Below are 15525 nucleotides of genomic sequence, written 5' to 3' on the forward strand. Positions count from 1 at the left end.
ACTTAACTGGATAACTATTCTGCTAAGAAAGTTGAAACCAATGTTTCTAATTTAAATCTGAGTATTGGATGGTTCCCAGTGCAGTGTAATTGCCCATCGGAAGTTTAAATTTCCCAGGCAATTCCCGTGCAGTCGTTGCGTGGGGACTTCTGTGGGGTGCCCCAGTACAGTTTATGGGGTATCTCTCGGGTACAACTCCACCAACCGCCCCCACCCAAAAAACGGAAGTACTGGGCAAAAAAAAAATACACATTACTTTCGGGCGTCAATTTCGTTGTAATTGGTCTAACGAAGCATTCGCAGAGTCTTTTTCGGGGTGTGAGATTAAGGTTGTCATCTGTCAAACGAATATTCTAAAGTACCAATCATGTTTCAACTCACTGACCAGGTGCTAATAAAGAAGCGCCTCTGCTCATGTCGGAGTTCTTGGCGGATCTGAGTTACCTCACTGCCATATGAGCCCTACTAGCGTTACAGTGTCAGTATTTAGCTGTTGATCACTTTACATGTCTCTTAGCCTCATCTGCATGAAAGCTGCACGCTCACCAAACTAAAAACGAAATGGAAATTCTAGTTGCGTTGACACTGAATAAATCATGACCAGAGCGTATGCGTTAAACTGCATATGCTTTTGCCACACCTGATGTTTTGCCGGCCATCTCCGAGCTACAATAGATTTCTTGTCATAGTAACCGGTGCGCAATATGTGATTGGAAGAGCACCTCAGCAGACTGCTGGGCCTCCAAGGCGCGGCCATCCTCATTCTTTGCATCCTCCTTTTCACTTATCAACAGCACGTCGCCGATTTTGAAAATTTAAAAAAAAAAATCCCTATTTATTTGACCTATGTATAAATAAATTCTGGACAGCTTTTCGTCGGCTGCGATTATACATTAAGCCATGTCACTTACTGATGGTTTCATCGCCGAAACGTTTGAGGCGTGATAGACCAAAATACATTCCCAGGATGAACGTGGCTCTACAGAATCTCAGCAGTAACGTAAGTTCTAACCCGGTCTTTTGTTGACACTTATATGTACAGTGATAGTCAATGTGAACAGAACAAGCCATATGTGATCGTGCATATTTGGAGAGTAATTCTCCAAGTGAAAATAACGCGAAAATTAAAGCTTCTCGTCTTTCTAGCTTCTCGTGCTTCTAATAAATCTTTTGCGAATTGGTTTTAAATTTAAACTGCAAGCTGTATTTAAATAATCATGCGATTCCCATAAATACTGTTTACAATGACAATTCATGATAAAAAGGCGCCAGTAAGATTTAATGGAAAAGTACTGGGAACATGGGTATGTCTGTTGTTTCTGCTTTGGGTATGAAAAGGACCTTTATGTGTTTTGGCTTCATTTTGAAATGTTTTCAAATATGATCTTTTACAAAAATGATATGCAGCATTGTTGTCGATCTTTGCACAAACAGGAAGAATGTGTTCCAGTCGCGGTCTGTTAATTTATAGTTGTAAAGTGGGCCGTAGTTCAAATCGCTAGACCGCAGAGAGAATTGTTTTATATGTGGAACAGATCAATCTTGAGCTGATGTAGAAATGGGGGGGGGGGGGGGGGGAGAGAAGAAGCTATATTGGCAATTTTCCTTTACAACTCCTAATACAAACGTTCGAGATGAGAATAAGCACTTTCGAACATACATCTTAATTTCACGAATCCCGCCTCGGTACAAACTGCCCTGGTGCGAGAATATGGTTGGCATGCAATGAGCTCCGTGTAAACAGACGTGTTCCATTCCAACAGAAACACCGGTCAGCCTATTACATTTATTTTGCCTTAACGTCGTAGAAGCTTTCTGCTCCCCTCTTCAGCAACCAGGTATGTACTCTAAGGTCAAAGTAAGCTCGTGTAATATCGGGAGGGTGAAAACAAAAATCACTGATGATATTTGTGTGTGTAGCAGGTGACCGTTTTGATAATTGCCAGTTTTTGTTTTGTATTTTTATAGCCACGGAACCCAATCTATAAATTTATTCTAGCTTGGTATGTATCACCAGTATGTTTTGATTAATTGTTTTTACAGGACCGGTATAATACCAGCTGGATTAAATAAATTATATAGGTTTTGGGATTTGTGTGCTTTTCCTGCTCAATTTTGAATACCTACATGTTGCAAATAGATATTTCATTTTTTATCCTCTTCCCAAATATTAATTTATCTGCACGTCAGTTAGGTAACTTGGGTTAGTAAATGAACATCTACTTGTTGTAAGCGATATTTATTTACCCTATAAACAATACAGCTAAGATATAGATTTGGAAACAATATACCAATGATAGGTTTGATTGGTGGTTTATGAAATTTCTAGATTTTGGGATTAGCCTGGTGGATTGAATTAGTCCTGCACATTCCTGTGTTCCTTTAAACAGTATTTTAAGTACTATGTCATGTGCTATCATGGTAATATATAAATGATAAACATTGTACTAGTTTATTGGCTTGGAAAAAGATGTTGATTAACATAATATATTTCCCAAAAATGTTTGACATTCAGCTGAAATTACTGCACAGAATTTATTTTTGTGAGAACTACGCAACATTTAGCACAATCAACAATACTGAAACTATTAGTTTGATGACAATTCATTGCTGTATAAATTTCGATTTCTTTCCTCTGCGTCCCCCCCCCCTTACTAATATTAAAAGGTTTTGGGAATTGGTGCTACTCCTAACAATCCTCCTCCTATCCAAAAGCATCTATATATTGCAATAATGTGTACTTTAGTAAAATATTGCTCCAGGGTCTATCTGATGACATAATACATAATTAATATTATCAGAGGAAATGGGTATTTAATTAACCTTAATGCAAGAATAGTAAAGGTGCTAATCTGAAAAACACCAAAGGACAAAATTGGATAGCTCCCAAAAACAGACGGGAGGATCGTAATGTGTGGTTAAGCTGTGCTCCTTGCTTTTGTGTTACCTGCAAATTTGAATGATTGTTGTATGCAGTCCAGTGCTAAATGGGCTATTCAGTGACTGCATGCCTCAATGGGAGCCCCAAGTTTGTGTAAGGCTACCATCACTTAAACTTAACCTAGACTATTTAAAATCAGCTGCACCTCTTAAAGATGTAAACATTTTAGCTGGAGAAGAGAAGTGACTGGGGAAGAAAATCTGAACAGGAAGAGTAAAAGTAATGGTAGTGCGGGGAAGAGCCAATGTTCCCAGCTGCTCCCGTGGAGGCCTTGGTGCAGGAGATGGAGAGAAAGAGAGATGTCCTCTATCCACAGGAGGCCCCCCCCAGACATACATTGCAAAGGCATTGGGACCAGATGGCTGTTGCAGTTAATGCCAGCAATCTCGACTCAAGGGCCTGGATGGTATACCATGAGAAGTTCAATGTCCTCACATGTGTGGTTAATGACAGTGAATGCATCTTAAAATGCCATATCCCATGAACTGCACCACTAGCCTCACACACTGCTCAATTCACCACGCTTCTATCATTCAGCTACCAAAACTCTCCATCAATCTGACTCATACCTAACATTTGGAGCTTCACCTCACCCTCACACACTTAGCACTGCTGTAAGCCTCACACCCACATCTCACAGCTTGCACTAATAGTGCCAACTATTCAACCATAATAACCACATCAGCCAATCACATTGCACCACATTCGGCGACACATTTCCCTCTTTCTTGCAGGACAAGATGAGGCATGAAGCACCTAATTGTCAGGGTTTGGATATGGCTATATGTCCTTACCACCATGAAGGAGACGGTCCTTGCCATCATTGGAGTCACCATGACTGAGGCTCTAGACAGTGGGGAGACTGAAACCATCGAAAGTGCTCATACCTAATTCTCCACCTCTTTCCCCCTCATTCGACAATTTATTCTGATTTAGTTACAAGCTGCAGGTAATGTAAACATGCACCTCTTTCTTTTCCATCCCTCCCCTCACCACAATCATACCCTTGTACCTTTCTCCTTTCAAATACTCAAGGATTGCAACCAGGCCAGGTGATAATGGACAAGCAAGAGGTGGAAGAGCAGGAAGACAGTGATGAAGAAGAAACATCATCATTCACTGTCATACTTGCAGCCATCACGTCAGATACTGACACTTTGCATTCTTTAGAGGATAGCTTGGAGGTGGGATCTGCATGTGGTGAGACACTGGGCCTCAGAGACCTGCAACCAGTGCAGGAGAGAAGGTAGCACAGCTTGCCAGAGAGCAAGGTCACATATTTGTTCTGCTGCAGAGGATTCATTTAAGAACTTCGATGGGGTGGCCTTCAGAAGAAGGTTGATGGTTATGCACAGTGAGATGCTTGGTGCATTAGCAGGCCTAATAGCCAGTGGTTGTTCAGGAGCATGGAGGAGTCTGGCACTAACTTGGCATGGGGTTTTGTTCAGACCTTGGAGCCTATCCTCTCCAGTATGGAAGTGGTGGCCAACTCCAGGAGAACATTTGCAGATTCAACCATTATGTAGGTTCTGATGGCTGATGTCCCAACTTGCATTGCAGTACAAGGAAAAGCTACCCAACGTCTGAGTGCTGGATTGCAAGCTCAGATTCAAGTCATGCAAGGTCAGCTTGATACCATGCCAACTCAGACTACACCCATGAAACTTAGTTTGCTACTGTGCAGGCTCAAACTTTTGACATTTTAGCTGCAGATACGGTATTCAAAGGGGCTAACATAGTTTCACAGCAGTCCAGTAAATTGTTCTCCAACACAAGGGGAAAGAGGGATAAGATCTCAAGGGCAATTAGGGATGGGCAATAAATGTGGGCCTTGTCATAGATGTTCAACTCTCAAGAGCAACTATACATGTAAAAAAAAACAAGGGGAGCAGGTGCATGGGAACACCACCACCTCCAAGTCACACACCATCCTGACTTGGAAATATATCACCATTCCTTCATTGTTGCTGGATCAAAATCCTGGAACTTCCTCCCAAAAAGGGTGTACCTACAACAAAAGGATTGTAGTGGTTTAAGAAGGCGGCTCACCACAACCTTCTCAAGGGAATTAGGAATGGGCAATAAATGCTGGCTTTGCCAATGATGCCCACATCCTGTGAATGAATTTTTAAAAAAAGACTGAAGTTTGCGAGTCTCTGAATTAGAAAGAGAGTAACTCTAGAGTTTATTTTCATATGCTCTGGGCCTTCATGGAAGAGATTTTCAGTGCACATTTGTTTCTTGAGATTGGCATAAATGTGCAACAATTAATATTAGTCCAGATTTTGCTCGAGTACAACATTTACAGTACACTCCATTAGTTAAACTTTCCCTCACCTTGAAATGTTTTGTCCTGTATGCTGTTGGGGGTGCAAGCTGGTAATGGGGGCAATATGACATCTGGGATCTCAGTGAACGATGGGATCAATGGTCCAGCTCCTTAAAATTGCGAGTTAAGGATTAAGAAAGTAAAAAAAAGGAATGTAAATTAGAACCAAATCAGGTACAGAAAGAAAAATAAAGAGAGAGAAAGAAAGATTGGGTTAAGAGGTAGGAAAAAGAAAGGGAAAAGCAAGAAAAACATATAAAGATGTTAAATTTGAAGTTTTAAAAACTCTAACATTACTTAGTATCTGCAAAAATAAGACACTACAGTTTAAAACATTCTCTTTTGGAGAGATTAAGTGACATTGCAGGAATTTAATTTCCTCATTAAAAAGGCCTTGCACTGATAAGTTGCAGTCCTAACAGTCTGCTGTGAGTTTAATTGATAACTAATTACTAAATGCAGTAAGTTCATGAAAACACGGGGAGGTTGAGGGCGAGCTGCTGTTTTCATGAAGTAATAGTGGGGTGGTGCAAATCGTCTGGCAACCTGTGGCTACTGGCAATTCACAGGGTATCTCTTTCTTGCCATATTGATAGATGCCCTTTGTTACCATTAAACTTGAATATTTCAATGTTCTTTTGTTTGGCCTCCCACTTTGTACCCCCTATAAATTGCAGATTTTCTAAAACACTTACTGTCAATATCCTAACTTGCACCACGTTCAGTTCACCACTACCCCTGTGTTTACAGTCCTACATTGGCTTCCTGTCCTCAATATTATAATTCTCATCCTTAATTTAAAATCCCTCTATAGCCTCGCCTTTCTCTATCTCTGTAACCTAGTTTGTCCTTCCCTATCTCTGTAACTCCCTCCAGCTTTACAATCCTGTGAGATCTCTGTTCTTCCAATTCTGACTTCTTGAACATAGCTGATGTTCATCACTCCACCATGGGCAGCTGTGCCTTCAGTTGCCTAGGGTTAATCTCTGGAATTCCCTTTCTAAATATTTCCATCTTTCTCCCCTCCTTTGTGATGCTCTTTAAGACCTACCTCTTTGAGTAAGCTTTTGGTCACATCTTAATTTGCCAAATCTGCCAAATTTGTGTCATAAGTCTAGAGGGAAGTGCCTTCGGACATCTTATAATGTTGAATGCATTATATTGTTGCAGGGCATTGTTGTTGTAGTCAAAAACAGAAACAGAAATACCTGGAAAACTCAGCAGGTCTGGCAGCATCGGCGGAGGAGAGCACAGTTGATGTTTCGAGTCCTCATGACCCTTCAACAGAACTAAGTAAAAATAGGAAAGGGGTGAAATATAAGCTGGTTTAAGGGGCGGGGGGGAGGACTCGAAACGTCAACTGTGCTCTCCTCCGCCGATGCTGCCAGACCTGCTGAGTTTTTCCAAGTATTTCTGTTTCTGTTTTTGTTTTGGATTTCCAGCATCCGCAGTTTTTTGCTTTTATCTTATTGTTGTTGTAGTCCCAATTTAATGTTCAAAAGATATTTGATTCAGTAACATGTGATTGCCTTTTCAATTTGAGCTTCACCTCCGTTCACTTCTGAGCACCACACCCCAAGGCTGATAGGATGCAGCACAGATTCACCAGAATGATACTGGGGCTAAAGGTTTAGATTATGAGGACAGGTTACATTCTTGTATTCTCTTGAGAATAGAAGACTAAGAAGCCAGAATTGGAGGAGGGCAGAAATCTTGGAGGGTTGTGGCGCTGAAGGAGATAGGGAGGGATATGGCTATGGAGGGCTTTGAAAACAAGGATGAGAACTTAAAATTTAGTCCTTGCCAGACTGGGAGCCAATGTAGTTCAGCCAACACAGAGGTAATGGACGAAAGAGATGTTGTGAGTTAGGATACATGCAGCAGAGCTTTGGATGAGCTTAAATTTAAATGCAAGTTGGAAGATGGGAGGTCAGCCAGGAAAGCATGAGAATAGGCAAGTCTAGAGGCAATAAGGGTATCAACAGGAGAATTGCTGAGGTGGACTCCACTACTAACATTGGAAGTTTGAGTACATGCATGGATCCTGGTATCTCAAAAAATTTGAACCAAGTTTCCAAAATTCCATGAGCCCTACAGGATTGTAAGAAGTGGAATTATGGCTTTAAAGAAGGTTAGAGGAAAAAATGAAATAAAATAAAAACAACGATTTAAAACATTATAAAGAGGCCATGAAATATAGAAGAAATAATTCTTAGGTTGATTGCATGATCTTCAAAATTCTTAACCACTTCAAGAGTCACAGCAGTTGGGTAGGTTTGAAATGAGTGTAAATTAAATCATATTCTCAGGAATAAGTATTTTGAAGCACTGTTCAGATGTTTAATTTTAGCAGTCTTTGTTCATGAATAAAGTTTTGTATGTGTGTTTAATCCAATGCATCAGAAATACATAAACTGTTTTGTAACTCAGTGGCGCCAGTAGCAATCCTTCAACTTTTCCAGTACATTGGTTACACAAAATCAGGAATGAAACAATGTTATTCACATTTCCATTGGTGAATCATTCTCATTCAACTGCAATGCATCCAGCCTGAGGATGCAATCGAAATATAATATTGATGAGGCATTGACTATGTTGAACCCTCTGGCAAAGACAAACAGATGACATACCACACAAGGAATAGAGTTCACATGTGCTGCTGAGCAATGAGAAGACCCTTCATTTGTAACCCAATCCTTCTGGCACGTTTGTGGTATGCACCATGAAAAAAAGAGGGTGAGGAAAAACAAAGTAGGGAAACAAAACATCAGTCACCAGGGACAACTTCAGTCCCTTTAACACATCCAACACTAACCTAATCCGGTGCCTGCTAGAAGAGAGAGTGCATCTGCTTAATTAGGCCATTCGCCATTCACACTGTCCTTGTCAGTTTCCTGTTTGGTGTCATTCAGTCACGCACTGGCATCGTTATATTACATAATATCACATAATATGAGCTAGGCATTGGTGCGATGAATGTCAGGTGGTTTCTAAAGGGTAGAAAACTCACAACACCAATTTTGCGTCTGACTGATAAGTTGAAAATCTACTCCCCTATGTTTTTAAGAATATCTCCAATAGGTAGGCGGGGATGCAGCAAAATCAGCTGTGTGCCCACCGACCTGTCAATGGCCAATTACGGCCATTGACAGAGTTATTGAACTAATTAATGGACCTGCCCATCCAACCTTAAGGTTGGCGGGCAGGCCAGGAGCCCTGGCGGGCTTCAGAAAAAGCATGAAACCTCATCCATGGGCAGGATGAGGTTTCATGTAGGTTTTTTAAAAATTAATTAAAGTTTTTTACAAAGTTATGGACATGTCCCAACTCATGTGACAGCGTCACATGAGGGGACATGTCAGCGATTTTTTTTTTCTCTTTAGTTATAGAGATTTTTTTCCCGAGGGTTAAGTATCCTCATGTTCATCTGGTGAGGCAGGCAAATCGCTTATTATCCTTAGTGATACTACATCAACACCGTCACTGATGATGGCAGGTGGCATAATGCTGTCTCCAAAAATTTTGCTGAATAAACAGGTTTTGATTCGGGGAATTGACGGAAATTGTTTACCCATTCCTTTGTATAAGGTTTATTTAAAATGTGGCTTAGTCACTGGTCCAGTTACTGTGGATGCCTATTTTACCTGTTGAAGGTGTTGATTTCTTGTTAGGAAACGACTTGGCTGGGTATAAAATAAACCATCTCCAGTAATTTGGAGAAATTAAGCTTGTTGAAACTGAAATTGTGCAGGAAAAGCTGGGTGACATGAAAAACCCAACTACCTTTTGCAAGCCTGCTACTAAAATTAACATTTTGTTTAAAGATGTGTCCACAGCGTCATAAACTCAGCCTGCTAATTTAAAAATGACATTGGAGCATTAGGCTATAAAGAAAAAGTTAATGGCTGTTGGAGACAATGTAAAGCCACCTGAATTAAAAATGCAGAAAAAGTATGAGCAAGATGAGGCAAATCAGATGGCAACAGTACTGAAAGCTAATGATGAAAAAGAGGAAAATGTGTTTTGAAGGAGAGTGGAAAAGCTGAGTCCAGTGTTGACTCTAAAGAGCTACGAAAAAGAATATGTGTTCTTGAATGTAAATTAAAACTTGCTGGAAAGGAATTAGACAAAGCTCGAATGTAATGGGAGTAAAAAAATAAATTTTAAAAAGTCATGAACTGAATAAAAAGCAGTATCAAGTTTTCTTAGCTGAACATGGACGTGACCTCAATGAAGTTCTTAAAACAGCCAAAGAGGATTTTACTTGACAGAAAAATGAACTGCTTGCACAAAACCTGCATCTTCTGGAAAAGAAACCTGAAGGGTTAAATCACGGAGAAGAGCTGATAGTTAAAAATAATCCTGAATTTAAACAGGGTGATGTGAATTTCATTATTATGCAGGAGAATTCAGATATGTGTCTGGTTGAGATTTTCTTCATAGACCTGGGCACTAAAAAACATGCAGAAATGGAAGAAAATAGAAATCAAGGAGTTGAAACCTAAACAGAGTGGTTCAGAGTCTGTTTCACAAAGTAAAACCCCTGATGACAAGTCTAGCTCTAGAGGAGAACACAGGAAATTGCTTAATCCAGAGGGTAAGAATTGATATGCCAGGGGGATTTCTCCTTGGATTCCAATTCACAGCTGCCAGTACCCAGAATCTAGATGGTTTGTAAGCAGTCAGCAATGTTGTTCTTGACAAAGTTAATCAGACCAAACAAATTGTAAAACCTTTGAACTCCTTGCAAATGACAAATGCTAATCCAGGGTCCTGGCTGTACAAAGTCCAATATAGATTTTAAAATAAACATGCAGAGTGCAAAACCAAGATACAAGTATACCAATACTGGTTCCATTAGTGGACCAGATTGCTTGGTTAATCAACAAACATGCCCTGCAGAATTACAGACTTGGTTGGTTCATGTATTGGGTTCCCAAGTCCGCCACAGAGAGTTAATTTAAATCCAAAGTACTATTGACAGGTGTGTTGTCTTGGGGCTACTTTGATCCCCCTTATCAACCAGCCAGAGAGGATGCTAGTTACTGGTTGGTTGTTATATTACTGACAGCTTGGTTTCTGCAGGCACCAAAAATCCCTCATGAGTGACTTGATGAGCAGCACAATTGACCATAAAATATGAAATTGCATTGGTTCCTGTCCAAAGCATGGACACATACTTGAGTCCATTAAGCAGTGGTTCAACCATCTGGAGCTGCAGCTGCTGCTTTCTGCAAACAAATCAATGTTAATTGAGCTTGAATTGTGTTTTTTTAAAAACTCATTCTTGGGTTGTGGGTGTCATTGGCAAGGCTGGCATTTAATGGCCATCCCTTGTTGCCTTTTGAGAATGCTGTGAACCATCTTGAACTACTGCAGTCCATGTTGGTGAAGGTACCCCCGCAATGCTGTCAGATAGTGAGCTCCAAGGTAATTGACCCAGCAACAATGAAAGAACAGCGATATATGTCCAAGTCAGAATGGTCTGTGACTTGGAGGGAACTTGGAGGTGATTGTGTTCCCATGCACCTGCTGATCCTGTCCTTTCAGGGACTGAAAGCTGTGGGTTTGGGAGGTGCTGTTTCAGAAACCTTGATGAGTTTCTGCAGTGCATCCTGTAGATAGTATGCTGATGTTGGAAGGAATGGATATTTAAGCCAGTTGTGCTGCTCAAGTGGACTGTTTTGTCCTGGATTGTGTTGAACTTCTTGAGCATTATTGGTGCTGCATCTATCTGGGCAAGTGGAGAGTATTCCAATACATTCATGACATGTGCTTCGTAGATGGTAGAAAGGCTTTGAGGGGTCAGGAGATGAGCCACTCACTCCAGAATACCCAGCCACTAACCTCCTCTAGTAACATTGTATTTACATAGCTGGTCAAATTAAGCTTTTCGTCAATGGCCAGAACGTTGATGATGGGGTCTATGATAATGGTAATGCATTGAATGTCAAAGGGCGATGGTTATGCCTTGGATTGTGTGTTCTCAGACTTGGTATTTGGCAGTACATAGGATTGCACAAGATTATATAGAATATATGGCACACAAACAGGCCATTTGGCTCAACTGGCCCAGCTGATGTTTATGCTCCACTTCCTCTCACCTTTTCTTATCTAAATTTACCATCATAGCCATCTATTCCCTTTGCCCCCAAATACTTGTCTAGCTTCCCCTTAAATGCATCAATGCTATTAGCTTCAACCACTCATTGTGGTAACGAGCTCCACATTCTTACTACCCTTTGGGTAAAGAAGTTTCTTCTGAATCCCCTATTGGATTTCTTGGTGACTACCCTATAGCGATGGCCTCTGGTTATGCTGTTCACCACAAGAGGGAACATTCTCTCTGCATCCACTTTACCAAAATCTTTCATAATTTTAAAGACCTCTATTACCTGCAGACATTTTTTTTAAAGAGAAATTGAGCCAAGTCAGTGTTATCTCATCATCTATACAATGCATATCTACCTTCAGCATAATGGAAAGACCTAGATCATGGCAGTCTGATGTTCTAGGCAAGGGCAATGAAATGTCTCAGTTGTAGATCGGTAGGGAAATATGCCTGCTACAAATAAATTAAAACAACAATTAATTTTAAAATGTGCTTTTTATCAACCTCTTCTGATCTGTCCATACAGTGCATAATATACTGGTTTGAAGATAGCTAGGTTGACAGTGTTCCCAAACTTGTGTTAGCCTTGTATGTTCAACACCAAGACATGTGCAGCAATAGCCTGGGTTCACTCATTCTCTACTTTTTAACCCCTTTTCTGTTATTTGAGGTCTTGCATCATATTTTTCAATTCTGGCATATCTACAGGGTTCCCCCACCGGGAGATTGGTGAAATCTCTGGAGAAACAGTGTGACTGGCTTAAAATGGCCATTTATACCATTTCTTCTGGGGAACTACTGATCTGCAAAAGTTCCAGTAACAGATCAGGAGAACCAAACTAGAATTCAGAGCTCTGTTTTTCTATTAATCTCACTTTTCTTTCATTCCTTTCAATGATGTATTGGCATAAAATAGTGGTCCATCAGTGGTTTGACTGCCAGACAACCAAAATTGTTTGAATTACTGCAGGACTTTGGACTCATTAATCTCATTTTTTCACATTTAACTTTCTCTTTAAAACATATATAGTTTCAAACATTTCTTTGTTTATTTTTGTAATCAGTCCTTCCGCACTGTCATATTTAATTAATTTTGTTATTATCTTTCTATGCAGTATGTCTGTTTGCATCACTCTACCACACTAATTTTTATGTTTCTCAGTTTCAAAATCCCTACATTTACTAGCTTGGACTATGTTGTTGCATTATCTCCTGGGGATACTTCTCTGCTCCCTTTTAGAAAGACAGACACTTGATTGCTTATAAGGTTACATTTGATATAATTTTTAACACTGTATTGGCTTGTTCATTTCCTTGATTCCTGCAGGTCACAGACAATGGGAAGTTGCAAGCAGTAAGCATTTTTCTTCCACCTTTTCTCCCCTTTTCCCCTGACAGTGGTGATTTAGATTTGGGTATTGTTCCACAGGCACCAGCAGCCAGTGCCCAAGTGGTGATCCCTTACGTGCGTGTCTAGACAATGAACATTGACAAACTATTCAATTATGGGTGCTGTTTTGGATAACCCCATGATCTGTGGATTCTTGGCATTGTTCTTGGTGACTGGTATGCCTTAGACAGACTGCAGTTGTACTCTAGTACTTGCTTTAACCTAGTTTATTAACACCATATCTCAACAGGTTATGGAGTAGATATGTTGCTCCAGAGCACAGTGTATTCCATCCTGTCCCTGGAAAGTCTAGCACATGACTGATTAATGTCAGTGATACATCATCATCTACACCACTCATTAGCATATCCATTCTATTAACCCATTACAGTACAGGTGCCATCACAGTCAGATTCAATCCTGTCTTTATCCAGTACCTGCACTTATCAATTGCACTGATTCTCAAATTAAAGAGTGAACTCATATTCCTATAGCACTTCTTATGGCTGCAGGATGGCCTAAAGTGCCGTGCAGCAAATTCAATTTTTGAAATGTAATAACCATTGCAATATGGGGAAACATGCCATTTAATTTACACTCAACAAGGTCCCAGTGTAATGATCAAATAACATATTTTTTGGTGTTTTTGATTGAGGGCTAATCTTCAAATTGTGCCATGAGATCTTTCACATTTGTCTGAGAGGGAATGTGGGACCATGGTTCAAAGTCTCAGCTGAGAGATGGTACCTCCAATGTTGTATCAATACTGCACTGAAGTATCATCCCAGATAATGTACCCAAGTATCCAGAGAGGGGCTTGAAGCCATGTATTTTTTTCAGATGCAGGAGTATTACTATTGAACTAAAATTAACACACTTGGAGCAAAAAGCCTGGCAAATTTTTCCTGACTCCCTTTTTTTATTTGTCTTCCATATTTTCACAGTCTCACATGCAATCCCTGAGATGGATCAACACCAATAACTCACAAAAAATTGGATATATCTCTCAGTAAAATCAAAGGTCTTGTGCTCATCTATCATGCTGGTCAAACTCTTGCCACACTACTAGGCATCACACTTAAAAATGTCATAAATTATGGACTGAATCACTGTCGGATTGCCACTCTGCTCCTCTTTACTTACCTTAGTCTGGAGCTGCGCATTTCTGGCCCTGACTTCTGACCCCGGCCTGGTGAGAAATGTACATTGCAGCTGCTCCACGAGCCTTCAGTGCAGTGTAGAATTGTCAAGGAAACTAAGCCATGCCCCCTTTTTATAGCACTAGATGCTGTAAACCAGTAAGTTTAAATGTCCCAGCCACTTTGATAGGAGAGAAGGTAACTATTTAAGGTAAGTGGGTAGGATGGGTCAGGGAGTGGGGTGGAGTCGGGGCTCTGGGAGAGTAGTCAGGGGTCAGGGATGCGGGGTAGTCAGGTGGTCGGGGGCGGGGGTGTGGTTAGGATTGGGAGGGTAGCCGATGGATGGGGGAAGTTGTAGGTGTGGTCAGGTGGTGGGATTCAGGGGGTTGTGAGGTAGTTGGGGGATTCAGTGGGGGATCGAGGTGTTAGTAGTATAGTTATCCAGGAGTTAGAATTGTTTTAATCCTTCTAAATTTTCCTGGATAACTATTCTGCTAAGAGAGTTGGAACCATCTGACTTTAGTCTCTGACTTTAAATAAGAGTTTCGGATGGTTCCAGATGCAGGATAATTGCCCAATGGAAGTTGAAACTTCCCGGGCAATTCCCATGCAGTTCTTGCATGGGGACTCCTGAAGGTTCCCCTAGCGCATCTTCTGGGGTATCTCCAGGTTACAGTCCTCTGGGGAACGGAAGATCTGAGCCTGTATGTACCAGCTATCACAGCTTGTCACGAGGACCTTTTTTGTTTCGTTGCTTTACCTGGAAGAACAGTTGGAGAAAGTAATGCAGCAGCAGCAACCCTTTCAACAACTAGGATTAGCAGCAGATGGGTCTGTCAGAAAATGGGGGATGCTTCTTGTAGAAGTCCTTACCCATCCCAAAGGGTTTATAGGCCAGGAGTCACGTTCCTTAATATGACTAAGGTGCATGTTGCGCATTTATGTAACTTCCTGCACCAGGACCTTCTGCCTGCCAGCCATGGCATATCAGTAGCTGTCAAAGCTGCCACTATGCTTAACTTTTTGCATCAGGCTCCTTCCGGGCTGTAACAAGGGACACCATCTGGACCTCCCAGTCTGCACTGCACAGCTGCATCAAGCAGGTCACAAATGTTCTATTTGCCAGGGCCAACTAAGGCATCGCCTTTCCCATGGACTCCAGCACTTAGAATGAGAAAGCTGTGTAATTTGCACCAGAGGCTCACTTTCATTTTGTCCATTACATTACAGACTCATTCATGTACTCATCAAGGCATATGAAGATCAGACAGCAGCTTTCATTAACAGGGTTATCATTCCATTAATGTCCTGCTGATGTGTGCAGAATAATCATGCGAATCATTGCCAGACTTACAAGCAGTTGGCATGGTGATTTCATTTTGCAACACTTACCTGTCACCCCACTATTTCAACCTTCTAGAAACATGAGGATGAGGACACAATTCCACAACCCCATCATGTCTGGACTTTTGCTTTAACAACACAATAGTATGCCCTATGGTAATGCTGCTGGTGGTGCCACCATGGCACTGATTGTACCTAAAACTGCATGACACTCTGACAATGCAGAATTGGAAGCTGTTATGATAAAATATTGCGGACCAAAGTGCCAGA

General features: G+C 41.0%; 1 protein-coding gene across 2 annotated transcripts in view; it reads left to right on the forward strand.

Moving 5' to 3' along the window:
• ece2b (endothelin converting enzyme 2b) overlaps nucleotides 1-15525 on the forward strand; it is a 281119-nt gene that overhangs the window by 98990 nt on the left and 166604 nt on the right. Inside the window, exon 1 of one of the 2 annotated variants that reach the window (XM_078563944.1) lies at nucleotides 875-1000. The exons of the other annotated variant lie outside the window; for it this stretch is intronic. Coding sequence (XP_078420070.1) covers nucleotides 914-1000 — 87 coding nt within the window. The 5' untranslated portion in view covers nucleotides 875-913. Of the gene's footprint in view, nucleotides 1-874; nucleotides 1001-15525 lie in introns of those variants that run through there. 2 annotated transcript variants of the gene reach the window in all.

Source organism: Cetorhinus maximus, chromosome 19, assembly GCF_964194155.1.
Source record: "Cetorhinus maximus chromosome 19, sCetMax3.hap1.1, whole genome shotgun sequence".
Taxonomy (NCBI): Eukaryota; Metazoa; Chordata; class Chondrichthyes; order Lamniformes; family Cetorhinidae; genus Cetorhinus; species Cetorhinus maximus.